The following is a 21,899-nucleotide window of genomic DNA, read 5'->3' as shown; positions in this document are numbered from 1 at the left end:
ATGCTCAGTTTATGATCAGATCTCTGAAGTTTTCAAACATATAATGCAATGCAATGATGATTGAGAGATGAACAAATAAACCTGATGATCATATCTGATACTTGTGATTTTTATAATAAATGATGTCTGGATAATCAACTAAACCTGAAATATTACTAACAATATCAAAGTTATTCTTACGTTTGCTTGATAAAATCAGTGCAGATTTCACAGACACGTGAAGCACGAGCTGAAGGACGTTTGTACAGTTATACTAAAAGACTTTCACTGGAGAAAAGAGTCTAAACTCTCAGTCAGAGACAGAAGGACTGCAGGAGATTGTGTGCGACAGCTTTATCATTAGTTCTGATCAATATTGAATATGATACAGTAGCTTTATAGGGTTAAGTGTCTTTCTGCACTGAATTATGAGTAGATGACTTGAGGTACAGTACTGTAACAAATGGAGTTGATTATTCTTGTAATTTTAGTGAGATTAAATCTTATTATATCATACAGTCAGAATTTTTCACTGGGCCAGTAAAGATGTAGTAATATGTTCATTTCTGAGGAAAACATGACTGAACCCGACCGAACCCCGTGTGTTAGGATCAGACCCGTCTGCAACTGACTGAACCGACGAGTTGGTGTTTCCCTTTGATCCGATCAAACCTGATCCTCAGCACAGATTCTTTACATCATCATCATCATCATCATCATCATCAGTCAGATATGTTTAGGAGAATCAGGGCGTCTCTTTATAGCAAACAGAAACACATCAGACGAGAGAAACACATGAACACATTTACTGCTAGAAATGACTGGTGAAAGAGAGAAATCTGTTTTCAACAGTTATGCCACTGTATGCAGAAAAAAACTTTCATAATGAGGGAAATGGGATGGGGTGGAGTGCCCTCTGGTGTTAATTTACAGGCACTCTCACAACGTTGGACAAAGACACATGGTGTGAAAAAGAACCAAATTTCCAACAAAAGTTTAAAAAATATCAAATATAAATCAAACCAAACATTTGAGGTCTTTCTACTCTCACAGCAAAACACATCAGCGGTTTTATGTCACTGTAAAACAACACTTAGTTTCTTCTATGTTTGATGTAACAGTCGGTTCATTGTAACCGGGTAACAGAAGAGGCCAAATCAGAGAACCAAAAACTCTTCTGTCATTCTCTGCAGGTGTTTCACATGATGATTACCTCCAAAGTCCCGCCTCACTGCCGGATAAAGCAGAACGGGCCCAGAGGACCGTCACAAGATGGATTGAATGTAAAAATTCAATCATGAAAAGTAAATCAGAAATGTTCTCTCTTTTATCCTGGTAAAATCATCTAATCTATAAATCTTAGTATCTTAGTTATTCTGTAGTTTTGTGTATTTCTCTGTTGAACTGCTGAATTTAAAGACTGAAGCTCATGTCATGTGACATTAAAAGTGTTTATGGCTTCACAACAGTGTTTGTGTCTGAAACAGTACACACACACACACACACACACACACACACACACACACACACACACACACACACACACTTTTATTTATTTAATATAAAATCATGGCCGAGACTGAATACTGCTCTACACAATACTTACTGTCTCACATGATGTGTCTGCCTGTCACAATCCAGTCTGTGTCTCCAGCACTATTTATTATTGCTCTTGTTATTAACGTAATATTATAATTCATTATTTACCTTTCATTTGTGACTCGAGCAAACAGTGTGTGGCGTCACATTCAACAAATCACATCAAAACAAAAAGGAAAAGAACTTATAACATCATGTATAAATCTAAAATTTCTAAAAGAGTTTATATGGAAGTATGGAAACATTTCAAAGTACACAGGTAACACTTTACAATATCTAACCAAGTTTAGTGTTTGTTCTTCCCACATATTTAAAATATTTTAAAAAATATAAAATATTTTGAACTTGTAGGGTCATTAAAAACACTGTTAATATATATCTGCTGTAGTGCAGCTTTACTGAGCTGTGAATCTGATCTGACTGATCAATCTGGAGACGCAGGACAATAAAATCACGTGACACTGATTGGCTGATTGGATGATCAAGTTCCTGAACAAGCTGAGAATGAAGGTGGGGAACTGCAGTATAAACAACACGTTCATCAACACTTATGATTCTCACACAAGAGCATCATAAATAAAGCAATACTGCACAACGACAATGACAGAGCCAAATTTACATGTTTATTTCAATGTTTTCAATAGATAGAACAAATTAACACTTAATTTATAGTCACAAGACCAATTTCAAAAAATTGTCTTCCAATTTTTTTTTGCATTTCTTCAATTTCCAATATAAAAAGATGCAAAGCATAATTTTGAAGATTCTGACTGAGTTTCTCATTTAAATAATTACCGGATGCTTCGTCCAGGTTTTTAGCCCACCAGGGAAAGAAACGTGTTTGCAGATGTTTGCGGATGTTTTTATAAATATTTTCATCATAATCAATTAAAAGATCATGTATTTCATTGGTATATTTTTCAAACATTTCTAAACCATATGCATGAAAATCATCAAAAGATTTTTTATCTAATTTTGGATCTTTGAACAAATTTTGTTTAATTTCATTAAGTTGATTGTAAATTTCAGAATTGGATATTTCTGGGAAAGATTTCTGAAGATTAAATGGTGGTGTGGATACAGTAACTTTCATTGAAAATGTAGAATTTTGTTCTTCGGCAATAATTTGTGTATAAACTGGGATTAAATATTCTGTGTTAACTTTTGTATGTTTTTGTTTTTTGCGTGGATGGGAGGAGGCACTAATTAAATCTTTGCTTCTTAATGTTTGGGAATCAAAAGTATAAATACAATCTTTAATAGGGTAAAAAGGCACATTGTTATCATATGAGCCATTTAAGCCATAATTTATAATATATCCAGTAACTGTTTTTATGCCATGCTTCTTATTTAACAATTCTGCTATAACAAAAGCCCTGATCATGCAGGGAACACAGTCTTTCCTTGCTAAACATGGGCTATTTGTAGAGAAGATATAAATTTCTGAATAATCACATTTACTTTCATTATAAATATCTAGTAGTAGTTTAAATATTTCATCTTCAGTATGCTCTCCTTTTGAGAGGGACTTTAGTTCTATAACTATGGTTCTTCTCCTGTCGAATGATCCATCTTTTTTTCTAAAACATAAAAAAGCAAGCTGTTTATTTTCTTTAATAGAATCCTGTTTATCTTCATCAAGATCATTAAACAATTCATTAAAAGTTTCATTGTGGTTATCTTTTAAATCTTTTGGCTTAAAAACTTTGTAGTTCATAACATTTTGAATTTGATTTGATAAATATTCCAAGGATGGTTTTCTTTTGTAGAATTCTCTATAAATGATGTCTGAATCAATCATTTTTATTATAAAATCTCCATCATCCATCTTCACACATGATTCAGTTCTGGAAATAGATCTATTAAAAAAAAGCAAAAATGATACACAATATAATAAACAGCAGAATATTTATATAATAAACAGCAGAATACACACAATCATGCTCTTAACAAATATCCCACTACTTCAATATTATATCACTTCATTATAATAAATAGTGTTAAACCAGAGTCTCTTGGGTTTAAGATTTTCTCATGTGACTCTCTCTCTGTACAAGCATGAACCGCACTGACACGTACTGTTTTACATAAGTTTACACTTGTAATCTATATCTATATCTGTATCTGTATGAACTTACCTGCCAATTATAAGTTTGTATGTTTGAAGATCTGGCGAATCTTTGAAGAATTTTCTGGAAATATTAAAAGGATTAGTTCATTTTAAATGTTTATTTTTTGTTATATAAATGACTCTTTCTGCTCATCTCCAATGATTTACAGTATTACATACTGTTGGTCATTGACTCTTTCTTTCAATTCTTATGTTTTTAATCAAAGGATCTTAAGTACAACACAAGAACCTTATCTGCTTTTCTAACTGAGTCCTAATCTTCCAAAGATAAATAAAAAAGAGAGATGATTCAGAATAAATCAGTTTTAAGAATTTGTAACGTCCTCTGTGATACAGTAAACCAGTCTTTTTGATTTTATTATCATTTTTCTAAACATGCATGGACACTCAGCATCTTCATTTGTCTCTTTGATGACTAGATTAATCATCACAATATTTTTATATGAATACAGCTGTAATTAAACCGATGATGCCATTTATCTGAAGTCCATATTTCATATTCCTCCAGTCCTCATTTGTCCTTGTGGCTGATCCAGTAAAACAACTGAATCCTGACACAGGCGCTGCATTCATTTTCCCCTCAAAAGTGGGTCACATTCACAAAACAGCTTAAGAATCACTGCTTTAAAACATAATAGTAACAGCAAACACATGATGAAGTTTCTAAAGCAATGAACATGCAAATTGGTTTAAATGTACTTACGAATCATTTTGGCCACTTGTCGGTTGAGTTAGGTGAGAGTCTTTTAGCGAAGAATCCTAAAATGGAAAAAATGAATCATAAAAAGATAAATTAGCATAAAACCAAAAGCACTGTAATCCAAACTAACTCAATCAGAGCCATAAAACTCACAATGTTTGATGTTGAGCAGTTAAAGACTGCTTCAAAATGAACCCAAGCCCAACTGTAGTGCTAATGTTAAAGCTAAGGCTAACCTGGGTCAGGAGACACCCAGATCCTCTGATGGAGAGATCAGGGTAACACTTTATTTTAGGGTCTTTTAACTAGTTGCTTGTTATCATGCATATTACTAGAATACTGGTTGTTTATTAGTAATTATAAAACACATATTAATGCCTTAATCTGCATGACCATATTCTACATCCCATAATCCTACCCCATACCTAAACTTAACAACTACCTTACTAACTATTAATTAGCAGTAAATTAGAGGTTTATTGAGGGAAAGTCATAGTTAATAGTGAATACATGTTTTCTATACTAACGTGTTACCGAGATCAGTAAAAAAAGATTAAAGATTAGTCTGTTTGCTTGATCATTGGAAAGCTGGTAAATGGTTTCTCATTTATAGTTTGATTAGGCCCAACCCTTTACAATCACGTCACATAACAGTGCTGTTCATCTCGATTAACATGTGCCTTCAGCTGCTGAATGATACCAAGAACAAATCCATGTACACAAGAGTCTGATTTCACAACCCATCAGCTTCTGCTGTATTCAAAGTCAGCCAATCAGTTCCCTTTTCTTCTGAACACAAACCCATGACATTTCCCCAGCTAACAAAATCATTCTAAGAAAATCTTTTTAATGTTTCCATTAAGTTATGAAATGTCATTTCTGAAGTTTCTCAGTTTTTACATTTTTAAAAACTTTTTATTTCTTGGTTATGTGAACATTAAAGAAACATTCCATTTTATCTTTCTTCAAACGTTATGTGAACGTTACTTTTGAATGTTCTATAAATGTTATGAAACAAGTAGTAACATTTAAAACACATGTATATGTTTTGAGAACGAAGACCAGATAACTTTGAATGAACATTCTAATAGTGTTAATGGAAGAACTTTACAGAATCTTGTCAGAACATTTAATGTTAGCTGGTTCCAAACTAAAACAGGTTCATAAAACCTAAGTCAATAAATGTCATCTTATACGTCAATAAATGAACAGTTTCTCTGTATGTTTCTGTATTTGTGTTCTTGTGTTTCTCAAGAGGCCACATGATACACAGTGTTCCTGTTTCCTATAAAGTGAAACTTACACACGACACTCCAACACCAACTCATTCAAAGTAAAATAGTTCAACAAGGTCTAATTTGTTGAAAAGTGATCACCAAATGATTTATAATATTTATACCATAATTTATAACACTGTCCCTGTCCAAATCTGAGGATGATGAATGAGATTCTTGTTTATCCATTTGAGCACATTCTTAAAAACACAAAAACGTACTCGGTTACTAATGTAACCTTGGTTCCCTGAGATACAGGAATGAGTACTGCGTCATTAGACATGGTGGGGAAAACTCCTTTTTCTCTGATTACTGAAGCCTTTTTCATAACGCAGTGAAACTGCACAGCCATTGGTTCGTGCAGTTCTAATAAAATGAACCAACAATGAAGCAGCAGAGCTGCAAGAGCCTATGGCGATGAAGCCCACCAGAGCCCAACAAAATGGGCGGGGTCATCAGGCTATAAGCGGGCATTCTGCCATAGGATCCTCAGATTTATTCAACTAAAGCGACAACACTGAGTCGTGCAGAGACATAGCATGGCCTGCAACGCAGTACTCGTTCCCGTATCTCAGGGAACCGAGGTTACGTCAGTAACCGAGTACGTTCCCTTTCGATACTTCACTCATACTGTGTCTCTAAACTGTTTCAATCAAGGCGAGCTATGATTAAAGGAACGACTAATATGTGTAATAACTTTCCTTAAGCATCAATAAGGGCCCAGGGGGACCAAGTATAAAGGGCAATGTCACCCTAATAAGGGTCTCAGATATACATTGGAGCCATGCAATAGGCCATCCAATACCACACTGCTAAAATGCAGGGGTCTTCGAGCGAACTGAAGTGAGTAACCTTGTTTTATTATCCCAAAACCCCATTTTGACACTACGGGGATGGCCTTCCCGTGTGGCAAGGGGTTGAATTGGTTCGAGCGACAGGTCGCTGTAAGGGGGCCTGGCATTCGTGGTAAGTGAAGAGGAAATTTGCTCTGTTTTTGAGTATGTTTGTGTTTTATTTTGTTCACTATAACAGCGGTTACTTGCATGGGCGCGTGAACTTGGGCGGACCCAGTGCTTACAACAAACACATTGTCTCCAGCACCCGGAACTGAACGGGGTGTTTGGAGGCATAAACAAGGCTGTTTAGGGGGTGGTCCGGCCTCAGTGAGACTTAGCCCCTCCTCTTCCTGTCTGATGGATCAGGACGACTTCTGAGGCATGGAGTTCAGCGCTATTTTTGGCCGGGGTCCCTGGCGCTTCGGAAAGGGGTGGCAATTTGCAGAGCAGGAGCACTGTCAAGGCTCAGGCTGTGGGGCAGACTGAGTGGCTGCTGAGCCGGCGCACGCCTGGGGCGACTTGAAGCAGCAGTAGAGCTGGAGCGTTTAGGCAGGAAGTGTCGCATTGCTTGGGATGACTTCTGTGCAGCAGTGAAGCATTCAGTAAAGCCATCGACAGCAGGTCCAAAGAGACCAGTGGGGGAAGCCAGGGAGTCAAGGAAAAGGGCTTTGTCCGCCTCCTTAATCTCCATGAGGTTCAGCCATAAGTGGCACTCCACCACCACTAAGCTGGCTATTGATCTGCCAGTGGTCTGAGCCGTCACCTTCGTAGCATGCAGGGCAAGACCGGTCACACTGCGCAGCTCCTTAAATACGGCTGGGTCAGGTCCAGACTCATCCATGGAGGGGAGGAGTTTGGCCTGGAAGACCTGTAGGGTAATGCTAAAGGCTGCCTGGCCAGCTGAGGTGTAGGCTCATCCAGCAAGGGCTAAGGTCATCCTACAGGGCTCATCTAGAGGAGGCAGCTTCTCATAACCTTTTTCTTTGGTGCCGTCGACAGTGATGAGGGCGGAAGAAGCAGAAGTGAGCTCGGCTTTCACGTGGGATTTCCCCAGGCAGGCAACAAACTCACTGTGCCCGTCATCAGCATGCAGGGGAGCCCTGCACTTGTGCAGCAACATTTGAAGCAATGGCGCAAAATTGGCTATTGAAATTTACTCTTAGAAAATATGCTCTTTGAACTCCCTGAATGGCGGCAGGGGATGTGCTAAAACAGCTGCTCGCAGACGCTGAAGGCGGCTCATGGACGGATAAGATTTTGGCCCGATTTCTCATTTTTCGTTTGTGATTTACAAATCGGTTTACGGCTTTGATATTTCATTCGCACATGTGGGCAGTGCTGAAACGCCCCTTTCATCTGATTGGTGAAAGGACGGCCTTATTTCTGCCGGGTAGAATAAGAGTCGGTAGTCTACGGCATTGTAGACAATCATCCCACTTTACTAAGCTTTTGTCGCCCCGCGAACCACCACTCGCTGACATTTAAATCAGAAATGTGTTATTAACTATATATTTAACTAGGCTATATTTAGTGCTGCTGTGAAGCTTCACCTCTAATGTTCGACACTTGAGAGATCACAAGTCATACAGTACGCTGACACGGAGTTTGGTGTATTATATATTATTTCTATTTTTTAGTAGGTTGATGAAAATAGTTTATATAATATGAATAAAAGTAAAATGTTTACTGTTTGACATGTAAAAATGTCAATGTAAAAATGTAAAAATCAATGTAAAAATCAATGATAAACATGACAATGAGAACATGTCCTTAACATTCCCCACTCGCCTTTTAATGAGATGTGTGTGTGTGTGTGTGTGTGTGTGTGTGTGTGTGTGTGTGTGTGTGTGTGTGTGTGTGTGTGTATGTGTGTGTGTGTGTGTGTGTGTGTGTGTGTGTGTGTTCTCTCTGTAATTGAATCCAAGTGCAACATTATTTTTGCAAACTGAAGAGCTCATTACTCATGGGAATGTATGATAATGTATTTTTTTTAAACGTATGTAATATCACTCACTTATATGGTGTTTTTATAATGTGTTTGCATTTGTGATTTTGTACATGGAGATTTAGTGGAAAATTGCTGCCATCTACTGGAATTTAAAATTAAAATAACATGAAATTTCAAGAACAGCCACTAGATGGCTGCAGAGCATTACTCACTGGCTCAATTGCCATTTCCATTTAGATATTTTTATAGGTATCTTTTCACAAGTTTTCATTTACATTTGTGTTATAGACATTACTATAACAATATATGATCACTGAAGTACTTTTTTTTTTTTTGCATTCATATCACAATACAGTCAAACCTGAACATGGTGTGTGTGTGTGTGTATGAACTTGTATTTATTACTTTGACATAATCTTTTATATGAGACTAAATGTTGACTCAATTTACTATCGTCCTTACACTATACCTAAACCTACCCATCACAGGAACCTAAAGTGATTTATCCTAGTCATCCTAATAGAGAATAGAGGACGGTTTGCTGTGTTGAAGGAGAGAGAGCGCAGGCACTCGTGCGTTGGACTCATCGGCCATTTTCGGGTGTGTGACCCATCAGTTATTTCAGCGTTGGACTGATTTCGCCGTGTTCCGGAGGAGAAGAGGATCAAAGCTTCACGACTTGGAGTGCTTCGCTGTAACACAACTGAGTGAGTAGCTAACCAGTTTGACAGTGTACTTTAAAACTGCGTCATCTGTTTGAGACTGCCATTAAGTGCACCATCAGATAAGGGCCCCAACGAAATCCAAGCGCTTGGTTTACAATCATCTACGCATGTATAAGTGTGAATATGTGATTTAAGTTACAGTTTGGTTTCATTTGATTTCTTCTAAAAGTGACGGGTAGGTTTAGGTAGTGTAGGGAAGGGCCAGTGTAATGACTTTAAGATATTGTCAAACATTCTTATATATGACTTTTAAAATGTTGTCTTTGTGGGGTCCGACTAAAGGACACACAATGTCGTAAATTCCTCATCTTACTATCTTAGTAGGGTCATTTGGACCTCACAAAGTAGTATAAACAAGGATGTGTGTGTTTCATTTTTTGAACCTTAGGTCTGTTACTCCAAAGCATTCATGAATCACAACCATTAAAGTTTCTATCTGTGCTGTAAATGCAGAATGTGACTTTAGGATCCTAAACTAATTCAAACAGATCAGAATCACTCACCGCGGCTGTGAGGGCAGAAGTGCCTGGGGCAGGAGCTCCTGAGACACTCTGGAGTAACTCGTCTGTTTGATGTTGGACTGCTGTATGCCGGCCTACAGTACAATCGCTCTCAATCGATGGAACCGCCGAGTCTGTTTCTACTGCCTCTAGATCAGTCTTGGTGCTCCTGCCCCGGGAGGATTGTTCTTTAAAAACTTCTTTCTTAAAGCTGTTGGAATTAAAATTACATGAGTTTATCATGGGTTGTTTAGTCGTCTGTGTTTTAGAGCAGGCGAGTTTGCTCTTTTATACTGTGATTAGGCCACACCCTTCAAAGTTGGGGGATTTCCAAAACAAGTTTCAACAATGCTAACCAAAGAAGCAATGCTGTTCATCTCAATCTGTGTGTGTGTGTGTGTGTGTGTGTAGGGCACTAAACTACACTAAGAGCGAGAAAGACTGACTGCACTTCTGAAAGATAAATCTTATCAGCCTGATGTTTCTGTCTCTGTTTCTCCCTGTTTTCTTTCGTTCTGGTCTGTAAGTGTCGGAGGGGAGAAAAGCTGTTCTTGCTTCTGCACACATCTGTTTTAATGTACACTCTATGTATGCGTGTGTGTGTGTTTCCTGGAAGCAGCCTAGAAAGGGTCCCTCCTTTTTTTTTTTTTTTAAAGAGAAAGGCTGCCCGAAAGGCTGCTCTGGGATGAATGGATGATTTTATGCAAGCTGAACTGAGCTGGATGATGATTTATGTTTTATCCAGAGCTGATATACAGATAAATTACCTAAATTAATAACTATTGACAAAGGAATGAATTAATACTGAATTTACTTAAGCTGGACAATGATACCATTTTCTTTAAGAGCTGCTGTGCAGCCAAAAAAAAAAAAAAAAAAGCGCTATATAAATAAAGGTGACTTGACTTGAATGGTGCCTTCAGCCGGAAAGTGGCCACAAAAGGACTTGTCTTAAATTCTAGATGTAATGTATATTTTCATTGGATGGTTGCTACACCCCCTGGGCCCTGTATAAAAGCCAAGTACAGAAGTAAATTTGAGAAGGTTTTGTGAATGGAATGGCTTCATGTTCATGACTCTTTTCCCATAGTCCTATGTCATTCAATGAGTGAAAAAGACAAACTGAGAAAAAAAAAATAAACAGGAAAAATAAACAGAGATTAAAATAATCCTTCAACTTCCTTAAAAATAAATGTCTTGATAACTTTCCGCTTCTGAGCACTGTCAAGATAAATGGAGTGTCCACTCTTCTAATCTATTAAATAAAGATCTAAATTATAAGATATATATATATATATATATATATATATATATATATATATAAGAGAGGGAAAGATGGTTTATGGTAAGTAAAGTTTAAAATTCCACGTCGTTATCAATTGTTTTTGATAAAACCATGTTTGTTTTTGTAGATGTACCATGTCAGAGACCTAGGATTGCTTCATTCTTTTGAGTTTGAGTTTATTTTTAGAAAATAAATGTTTCTGTTGTCTCCTGCCTGTTTACTTCAAATTTTTATGCAACAACAGTTTGACTTTTTAATTTTTATTAAAAAATTAATCCCACATTACTCAAAGTTATCATAGAATGTTCCTTTCTCAGCCACGGACTCAATGCCACCCTTCTCCCTCTAATACATGTGGTTTAGCTCGAGCTGCGACACTGAAACTAAGTCAATCTGATCGACACTATATTCAAGTGTTCACCAGAGACGAGACAGATCTCATGCCATCTCCACAAATACACCAGTGATTTTAAGTAGCAGGTGGCATGGTCAAACGTGTTGTAATTATAAATCATCATATGTGTGTATTAACAATCTTAAACATATTAAGGTTCAGTTATCTTCTGTTACCCTTCCTGTTTCAAAATCTCTTCGATTAAAATTAGCTCTTTTTAATGACCGATTATTGTCTAATAAATCTTTTCTTTATTTATGTTAGATGTATGATGTTCTTCCTCAGTGTTTCTGTCTTGTTTTCCAGCACAAACATCTAAACATTCTTAAATCAAGATACATTTCCTGGAGAAGCTAAAGATATTAAGTCATCATTTTTTGCAGTGAAGTAAAAGGCAATTTGAACTTTGATTCGTCATTCAGAATCGTCATTCATAGTGGGGTGTTTGTTCATCTATAATAATAACATTTAAAAACATTAGACAAGTAATCTCACACAACAATAGATGAACTTCATCTGTATCAGTTCCTGAATCACTGATTAACAAATAAATATTTCTTTGACAACTAATTTTTAAATGTTTTGTTTATACACAGTGCATAATGTGGCATACATTTTAAAACACATTTCTTACGTTCACTAAACATTTCAATAGAAGCAGTTAAACTAACAACTGGACAACAATATAATATATAAGAGCTGTGTGTTGTTGTCACAGACACGCCAGGCTCCACAGTCACCCAATCACATCGCACTCCCTCTCCTGAGTACTGACAAGCCACACCTGACGCTCATTCACACTCATCACCACAGCCACATAAAAGACACGCCAGTTCACTCAGTCACTGTCTGGTCTCGTTAACACATACCAGTGTTCACTTACCTCCAGGACTCCCTTGCTCATCTACTTACCTGTCTCCAGCGTCCTCAGTGATTCCTAGTGTCTCCTCGTCTCCTGTGCTTCTCCGGTGTGTTGTCTGTTCCACGTCTCCTGGCTTCCACGCTCTCTAAGAACACACAGACAAGTATCAGTTCCAGTTCATCGGCTCATCGACCTATTCATCTGCCATCACTCACCTGCACTCTGCTCACGCTCTGCTTTACCTGAAATAAACCTGTTAACCCTTACCTGTGTCTCCGCTCCCTTCTGTATGTAACAGTTGTCTAGCACAGAACTCGTCCCACGATTTTCTTTTAATAGTTCAGCTGAAGTCCGTTTAGTGATTCATATCCATTCAATAACTGTGTGAAGTTCATCATGAGTTCAATTTGATATAAACCCTCATTGTTTAGTAGTACAATCAATTGAACTCTTTGTAAAGTTAGTCTTTTTAGACCATTTCGTTCAATATAATCAAATCTTTCTCATTTTTGCGTTCCTGTTCTGTGTTAACCAGAGGCAAAAGTGTCCCGAAATAAACTATAGTAATGGTTTATGATCTGTGCAGTAGTGGTTCATTGGCAGTTTTAAGGAGCACAGATATTGCCTTGGAACAAAACGTTATAAATTACAGGTCTCGTAATGACAACCAATCTGTTTTGGGAAAACGTGCGCTTCATAGTAATGTTTCTGTTTTTATCTAAAACTTCAAATTATAATTTCGATGCTTAGTCAGTCATATGAAATATTCTCTTGACAAATAAAACCATATATTAGAATATAAATAACTTTTATAATGCTGACAAAATATAGCCTATTTACCTAATATGTATGGCATAAATCTTAAAAGAATTATTTGTGGTGTTTTGGAAAACCCTACTATATATGAGTTATTTTCATCTATGTATAATTGCTGTATTACACCGTAAAGGGTGGCAGGCGTTCATTGTTACTGGAACTCTTACAGTTTTTCTCATTGCCTATAGCATGTTGTCATTTAGAAAGCACTAGCATTTAATATTGTTCACTCAAGTTAGTTTGTGTCTAGAGTTTTGCAGCGACAGCTCAACAAATCTGATTCATATGTCAAAACAGGGAAATAGTGTTCATAGTTTAGAGAAATGGGTGTGCCTTTTGATAAATGCCTTGTGGTTTTGAAATTTTAGTTCAAAAGCCTGGTTATAGTGATTAAGCAATTGAGAAAAACTGTAATACCAGTGCACTTTTGACTTTGTGGGGACATAATTTACAGTAAGTCCGCATGAGGAAACAAGCTTATACATAAATCATACAGAATGATGTTTTCTGAAAATCTGAAATAGCAGAATGTTTTCTGTCATGTGAAGGTCTAGTGGTAGGGTTAGTGTAGGGGGACAGAATATACAGTTTGTACAGTAAAAAAACCATTACGCCTATGGAATGTCCCCATAAAACATGGAAACCTAACGTGTGTGTTGTGTGTGTTTGTTGGTGGGCGAGATGGTTGGGTGTATCTAGACTCCATCTGTCCTCCTGGCTGGGTCCAGCCACAATACTTCATCCACGTCACGTCCTCCTTGGATAGAGGCAGCGTCAGTGTCTCCACATGCCTCCTCCATTGCCTGGAGAAGTGTTATGTTGACATAGGGACGACAATCATGCTCTTTCCAGCAACCATGTGGAGAAAAAATCCTCAATAGGGTTTAGAAATGATGAATATGGAAGCAAGTAGACAACAGAAAAGTTGTGCAAAACCTATAACTTGACCTTTGGCCTATTTATAGGCCTATTCTAAAACCATGATTTGCTGGTGTTAAGTAAAGCAATGAGTGTTTGCACATGTGAGGAGTTAGTGTGAGGCACTGATGAATTAGTGTGGCATTTTGATTGGTTGTGTTTGAAAAAGGAAATCAAGATACTTCCTGTTAGATTTTTGTGTGTTACGTAGAGAATTGTGTGTTGTGTTTTGCACAAAGTGTTTTATGAAATTGAAAACCGAGTCAAAGGCCAAGAATAAGTGTGATTTTGCAGATTTGGCGTGTAGTTCTGCTGTTTGAGTGTCAGCTTTCAGAAATTGTGTGACAAGTAAAGATTTTGTGTGCAGTTTTAAAATAAAAATGTACCTATACATCAGCTCTGGAGAAAGCAGTGACGTCATCGTCCAGCTCAGTTCAGTTCTCATACAACAGTGTCAGTGCAGGCCGATCAGTAATATTGATGAATATCAAGTGCACCCGACTGGTGACAGTGGCAAGGAAACCAAAAAAAAAATCGTACCTATCTTCCGTTGCATCTGTTTCAACTTTCAAAATTGGCACTTCAAACACTATGACACAGGTTCGAAGTAGTGACACGTCATTGGTTAATCCATTTCACCGCATCAAAGCGGCCGCTTCAAAGATATTGACAGATAAGTGTGTCAGTACACAGCTGAAATAAGAACTGAGGGGCTCGCTGGTGGGTGTGTTCAGCTCTATGATATCCAGAACCTTCAGCTGGATGACGGCTCTGGTCTCAGGTACGTCTTACACAGATTATCACACCTGCAGCTCCGCCTCCTTCAGATCGAAACAACGACCCTGAGACGACCCCAAGAAATCTGACATCACACACACACACACACACACACACACACTTATACACACACACACACACACACACACAAATAGGATGTATGTGAATATTAGGATGAATATTCTGAGAGAGCTTCTCAGTACTCAAAGTGATGTTTCCTTGTGTCCTCATTTCTCTGTCCTCCAGCCCGTTACACAGAAACCAATCAAAGCCATCTTGAAGGACATCTTAATTCTTTAATTGCAGCACGAGGAAGTGAGGATGCACAGGAGTACCCTCAGGTAGATAGATAGATAGACTAAGGAGATAAAGCTCTTGTTTGTCATTAGGTCACACCCTCATCAGCCCCTCCTTCCCCCCTCTGTTCCTAATTTGTTCCTGTCGCTGCTCTGAAGTTCTTGTCAGAGCTGGAGTTCATCAGTCTCTCTCAATGTCTCACAAACGGAGGATCAGGAGCTGCATTCTAATGTGTGCATGTAAGTGATGTTTGTTCTGTCTTCTGTAGTTGGTGAAATTTATAAATTTATCTCTTTCTAAACTTTCAAAAGTGAAAGTTAGGTTTCCTGGAGCTTTCCTATTGTTCGTAAAACTTCCTGTTTTTGTTAGTGTGCTGGAATTGGTTTTCTTGTGACAATAAAAACAGCACAACACACAAACTCTCATCGAGTCTGACAGGCGTTCATGAGTGTTTGATGTGTGATCCAGCAGATGTGCCGCTGTTCGTCTCATGTTAGCGTGCTTTCGCTCCAGCAGCAGATCATGGAGTCTTTGGACAACAACAAACACACACAGATGAGCAGATGAATGAGCGTCACACAGGCAGAGTAAATCACGGTAAATCATAGATCACACTGTAACGCAGGCCGTGACTGCGGGTGTAAAACCACTGAGATACAGTAACAGTGTCAGGCCCGATATACTCGAGGCGAAGGTTTTTTAGTTTTTTCTTTAGTTGGTAACAGGAAGTTAGAGATACGTGAGCAGTGATGCACTGATAATGGACATCCCGACGCCGTCCACACTACTGAGAGAGACGTTTGGATGAATATCTATGTGCTCTTTCCTCTCAATAACAAAATAAACACAAAACAAAAGGAGAAAACAGAAAGCTTTTTTTTTTAAAATAAAGCATACTGATCTGATCATAGCAACGTGGATATGTTTGCACGAGCTCTGCAGTTCGGCACTCTAGAAACTTTTCTGGAAAGTTCGCTTTGGCAAGCTGTTTGAACTCCAAATGAACTTTCTGATTTTGTTGGAAATGAAGTTTATTCTCCGATTTCGCTTGAAGTATATGATTATTTTTGTTAATGTTGATTCAATCAATCATAATGTAATGTTGATCCAATGGCATTACCACTGATTATTTTTGTTGAAATCTCAACAAAGATTTCAACATTAATTGCGGGTGCAAAAGTGATATTTAACCAACATCGCTTTGTAATGTTAATTCAATGCAATTATCGTTGATGCATAAACAATGACTCAACATTGTTTCAGTGACTGCTTGATATCTGGGTTTTCCAGGCCACAGCTGCAGGTTTTCATGGCTGTGATCTGGTTCCTGTAGGTCTGCTGGCGCTGCCGTCCGGACGGGACGCTCTCACCTGCTGCAGAAGAGATTTCAGGAATGGATCGACTTCCTGTGAGCTGAGCGACGCTCCTGATCCCACCTGTGACACAGAATGGATCGCTGACGTGAGTCTGAGCGTCACACATTCCTGCTATATGAGACATAAAACGACATGAAAGTAATTATCTGTCATAGTTGTGACATAAAAAGTCATTATGAAACAAGATGAGAAAATTATGAGATGAAAGTTGAATATATGATATAAAAAGTCAAAATTATGAAATTATAAGTCAAAAGTATGAAAAAAGGGAAAATTATGATGAAAGTTATGATTATAAGATAAAAATTCTGACATACTAAGTCATAATCATGAGATAAAAGACATTATGACAATAAAAGTAAAAATTATGAACATTTTGACTTTTTAACCTCATAATGTTGATGTTATGTCAGTCTCAGACTGTATATGAAGGCTTTATGATATGAAGTCTCTCTTCCATATACAGTATGAAACAGTGCAGTACTACACCAATCATGAACAGGAACAAGGCTGACCTCATTACATATTCATGAGCTTTGCTCAATCACAGACACAGCATTTGTCCAGTCACAGTCATTAACATCATAAATATGCAAATGAGGACATTATCGAGCATAAATGGTTTAATATTTAAAGGTGTCATCTTTGCGAACTCTCCATTACACTGTGCTTAATTTTACTAAACGAAATGCTCCAAACAAATATATGATCCTCCGTCACGATCCAGGATGCCATTAAAATAAACCATCCACTTGTTTCTGACGCTGGGATCCTTCTAAAGTCTGTACAGAGACATAAACCTGTTTAAACTGGACGATCAAAGTGAACGTTCTTTGTCGACAGACTCAAGAACGTAGAGTCAGAAACTGAACGCACATCTGTATACTGTATCAGACAGTGTCAGTCATTATAATGACATTTTAAAATGACTATTTGCTTTCGACGTGACGCTCACATCCAGTGTAAGCAAGTGTCAGCCATTTTGTGACTGAACCCCAGTGGGCGGGGCCTATGGTAACAGTAGGCGGGGCCTATTGTGCAATGATGTATAACTATTTGTTGATGTCTTGAAGTGAGTGTTCTCAGCACTGACCGTGTGTCTGTAGGATATAACGGTGGTGGACGAGACTGGAAAGACGGATCCAACCAGAGTTCATCACGCAGAACCACAGACTCTCATTCTGAAAGGAAAACACACCGAGGTCATTTTCCAGATGGATTGTCCGGTGAGGAATTCTGTACAGTCCGTCACATTAATGATGTGTGATGAAGAATATTCAGTGTTAATATATAAATCAAGTGTTTCTCATTCTTCTCATTCTTACTATGTGAATATATAGTAAAGTGTAATTTATTCCTGTGATCAAAGCTGAATTTTCAGCATCATTACTCCAGTCTTCAGTGTCACATGATCCTTCAGAAATCATTCTGATATGATGATTTGCTGCTCAAGAAACATTTATGATTATTATCAGTGTTAAAAACAGTTGTGCTGCTTCATATTCCTGTGGAAACCATCATACATTTTATTCTTCAGGATTCAAGAACAGAATTTATTTGAAACAGAATCTTTAATAACTTTTAAATGTTAATGTACATCATTAGCATAAAATATCAAATGGGCATTTAACTAGATTAATAAGATGTTGTTGTTATTACACATAAATATTAAAATCTTTAAACAATTAAAAATCAAATATCTGATGTGATTATTGTCCAGATAAAGCAGTATTTTCTGTTCCATCAGATCTCTGTCCGTCTTCAGATGAACTCGCCGGTGAGAAAGTGTTTGAATTATGAGACAATAATATCAGAACACTTCATTCACACTTAAACATGTCATTTATTATGAAGAAAGATGCAGCAAGACACTTTACAATCAAAACAATATTTGTGAGCTATGAAATGATAAATAACAGATTACAGTCAGTAATTATTTTCTCTGTGTTTTTCAGCAGAATCGAAGCACACTAATAACGCTGTAAACAAGAGCACTAATGACGGCGTCTTCATCACCCTGTCCATCATCATCATCATCTTCACTGTCACCTAGTAAGAAGAGATGAGAGAAATGAAGGTGTTTGATATACAGTGACATTCACTGATGTAAAGCGTCTCGTCTCTCGTTTCAGGGCCGTTTGAGTGTGTTTTGTGGTGAAGACTCTGGATTCTGCGTCGTGGAGACCAAAACCAGAGATCAACCACAAACAGATCATCTGACCATCTGCTGTTGATCTGCATCAATGCTTGACCAGCCTCAGTAATTCAGGAGTATCTTTGCTAAAGTTATGATAAACAGCACTGATATTAATAGAGTTCAGTAGCTTGTGCTCAAATATTCATCTGATGCTTTTCATTGCTTTCACTTTCTGAAAATATTAGATTATAAGAAATATTATCAACATACAATATTATATCATACATGAAACTATAATTTTAATGAAAATAAAATATTATTTCTCATTTATATTTAAATGCAATATAACATATTATGGTAACACTTTACAAGGTTCCATCTGTTGACATTAGTTAACATGAACACTACTTCGACAGCATTTATTAATGTTAATTTCTACATTGAGTTTTATCTGTTAATGTTAGTTAAATGCACTGTGATCTAACATGAACAAACAACGAACAGTTGTGTATTAAGAACCAATAACAAATATTAAATATAGCTGCAAGCAGCAATTATGGGGCCAAGCACAAAGAGCATGATAAACCATGCCAACATGGCTGAAAAATCATAAATACAGTCATTAGAAATATGATTGAAAGGTTTATTACAGTCAACCAATAGGTGTCGTTGTGACCAAACTGATGTGGTGTGGTCAGAGTAAAGTGACAACGAAACATGCAAAGTTTGGTGTCAATAGGGCAAAGCAGTGCAGAGATACAGCTTCAGAGTCGTTTTGGCATCAGGCCTCAAATTTGTTGCTGCGCTTTACGAAAACAGTTTTGTCTATTGACAGGAAATCCATAACTTTTTGCCGGCACGATCTGAAGGTGATCTGACTCAAATTTGATGAAAATCAGACTAACGGTCTAGGAGGAGTTTGAAAAAGTAGGTTTTTAAAATCAAAATCAAAATGGCGGACAGCAAGCTTGGCCAACTATGGCAACATTGGTATCTATATTCTCGGCTTGACCCAAGGAATCTACCTAGACCAGTGTCATGACAATAGATGAAATTAATCAGAAGCTATCAGCATTTTTTTAAAATTTCATTATAACATTTGACCACAAGGAGGCGCTGTCTCGAAACCTTTTGAGTACCTTCAGAGTATGGTGCTGATGGAACATACTGAGTTCCGTAATGGTACATCGATGCATTTTATATCATAATACTGTAATTGTAGTTAATGGCAATTTCATGTTTTGTTCAATTATAGAGCCACCAAGTGACACAATCCCACCACTTTTTTATGTGTCCTCAAAGTGAGCCCATACATGTGTGTGTCAAATTTGGTGAAAATATCTCATTTCGTTTCGGAGTTATAGACAATTATATGTATGAAATCATAAAAATGACCCATGGATGACTTTGATTGGATTTGTTTGCTACTTGCTATCAAAATTTTGACATTTGGGTATTAACACTTAGTTAACGAACTATGGATCCAAATTGGATCCCATGACCCATACCAAGTTTCACAACGACATGCTAATGCGTTCATAAAATACAGCATTTTAGCACAAAACGCAAAATGGCTGACATGGAAAAATTGGATATCATTCGACTCGGCATGTCACCCTGAATCTAACAAGTTACAAACTAACAAACCATTCAGGAGTTATAAACAAAAATAGCCTTATTTTTATTTTTTTTTGTATCTCCGGACCAGTGGGTGGCGCTGTGCTGAAACGCAACATGTTGCCTCAGGTCATGCTTGTGATGACACGTACCAAGTTTAGTCTGAATACGATAAAGCGTTGCAGAGATACAGCCTTATGTCTATTTTCGCAAACACAAGGTAAAATTAGTTTGTGTGTATTTTTGAAAACGGTTTAACAAAACAACTTGAATTCCAAAACTTTTAGTCAACGTGATCTGAAGATGATCTGGTTACATTTTTGTGAAAATCAGAGCAACGGCCTAGGAAGTATGTTTTTCGGAAAATTCAAAATGGCAGAAGAATTTTGGAAGGGAAAAAAATTTTGTTTCTAGCCCTTATGGATCAAAAATTATTAGCATAAACGTGAGTGCAACTTTGGACAGCTGGTGGCGCTAGAGGGACTGAGTTAGAGACTCCAGTGGTGACAGTTCAGACCATCCTCTATCAGTGTGCCAAACTTCACAACTTTCCCGCCAGCGGTTCTCTGGGCTCCCATAGACTTCCAGAGCGGAAGAATAATAATAACATCAGTGATTATAACAGGTGTCTACACACCTTCAGTGCTGGACCTCTGATAAATGCTGTAATAGTATATTGTTCATTGTTAGTTCATGTTAACTAATGCATTCACAAATATTAACAACTGAGACCTTATTGTAAAGTGTTATTTTATAATATTATATTGTTATATTATTGTAGTATTGAGTTATATTATTATATTATATTATAACTGACTATTTGTAGTTTTTCATTCAACAGAAACAGCTTCTTGATATTTTAAATTTGATTGAATGCAAAAACTCAAACATTATGAATAGGGATGCACCGATACCATTTTTTAAGGACCGAGTAAGAGTACCGATACTTTTTTCCTAGTACTCGCCGATACCGATAATGATGCCTATACATTTATTAATTTCTCTCTCTCACAACACAGTGAGACTAATGAATGTAGGACAGATTCTTTATTATTACTCTAATGAAAAAAGTAATAATTTTTATGTGCTTGTCACAAACTTAAAGAACAAAAATTTCACAGTGTCCAATAACCTTCAAAGGGCATAATTACCAATATATATAATTGTTGTTATATAAAAATACAATTACATACAAATTACAAACAATACAACAAATACTATAGAGATACAAATTAAATAAACTTGTTTTTCAGATACAGTAGGTTTATTTACCATGTATACATTTATTTAACATATTTTGTTGTTTTATTAACATTAATGACAAATATAGGCTACGGTCCCTTTAAGACAGAATCCATGGATACTGACACATATCCTGTTTTCAGCCAAATGTTTACGTCCACTTAAGCCATAACCGACTGTATTTACGTAAGATACTCCACACGATGGACATTTTGACAACTATGTGTGCATTTGACCATTCAGGCACGAGGAGAACTGATCGCGCGCTGTCTGAGAGAACTGGGATCGAGAGAGAGAGCGCTTCTGGTCTGTGTCATTCAGTGCGATTCCGCCTATCCCGCCTTCACTAATCGATAACGAGTTGTGATTGAAAGCATGCAGTTCGTAATGTGTGTGTTGTCATCATTAATTTTGAAGTATTTCCACACCCCTGAGGCTGACATTGTCTCTGCTGCTGCCGCCGGTGTCTCTGTGCGCGGGAAATTC

At 37.3% G+C, this 21,899-nt stretch overlaps 3 protein-coding genes across 4 annotated transcripts in view; all 3 read right to left on the bottom strand.

Annotated features, from left to right (window-relative positions):
- Positions 1-21,899, bottom strand: part of LOC127501335 (uncharacterized) — a 135,877-nt gene that overhangs the window by 25,973 nt on the left and 88,005 nt on the right. The gene's annotated exons all lie outside the window — the stretch shown is intronic.
- Positions 1-21,899, bottom strand: part of LOC127500919 (uncharacterized) — a 42,405-nt gene that overhangs the window by 10,077 nt on the left and 10,429 nt on the right. The window lies entirely within an intron of this gene.
- Positions 2,180-9,976, bottom strand: LOC127500917 (uncharacterized). The gene is made up of 4 exons (XM_051872527.1): positions 9,696-9,976; positions 4,413-4,468; positions 3,717-3,770; positions 2,180-3,437 (listed from the first exon to the last, which is right to left on the bottom strand). The coding sequence occupies exons 1-4, from the start codon at positions 9,933-9,935 to the stop codon at positions 2,240-2,242; spliced, it is 1,548 nt and encodes a 515-aa protein (XP_051728487.1). The 5' UTR covers positions 9,936-9,976; the 3' UTR covers positions 2,180-2,239.

The sequence above is a fragment of the Ctenopharyngodon idella genome, chromosome 19 (assembly GCF_019924925.1).
Source record: "Ctenopharyngodon idella isolate HZGC_01 chromosome 19, HZGC01, whole genome shotgun sequence".
In the NCBI taxonomy this organism is placed as follows: Eukaryota; Metazoa; Chordata; class Actinopteri; order Cypriniformes; family Xenocyprididae; genus Ctenopharyngodon; species Ctenopharyngodon idella.
The sequence above is the reverse complement of the archived record's forward strand: the minus strand, read 5'-3'. Positions and strand labels throughout refer to the sequence as shown.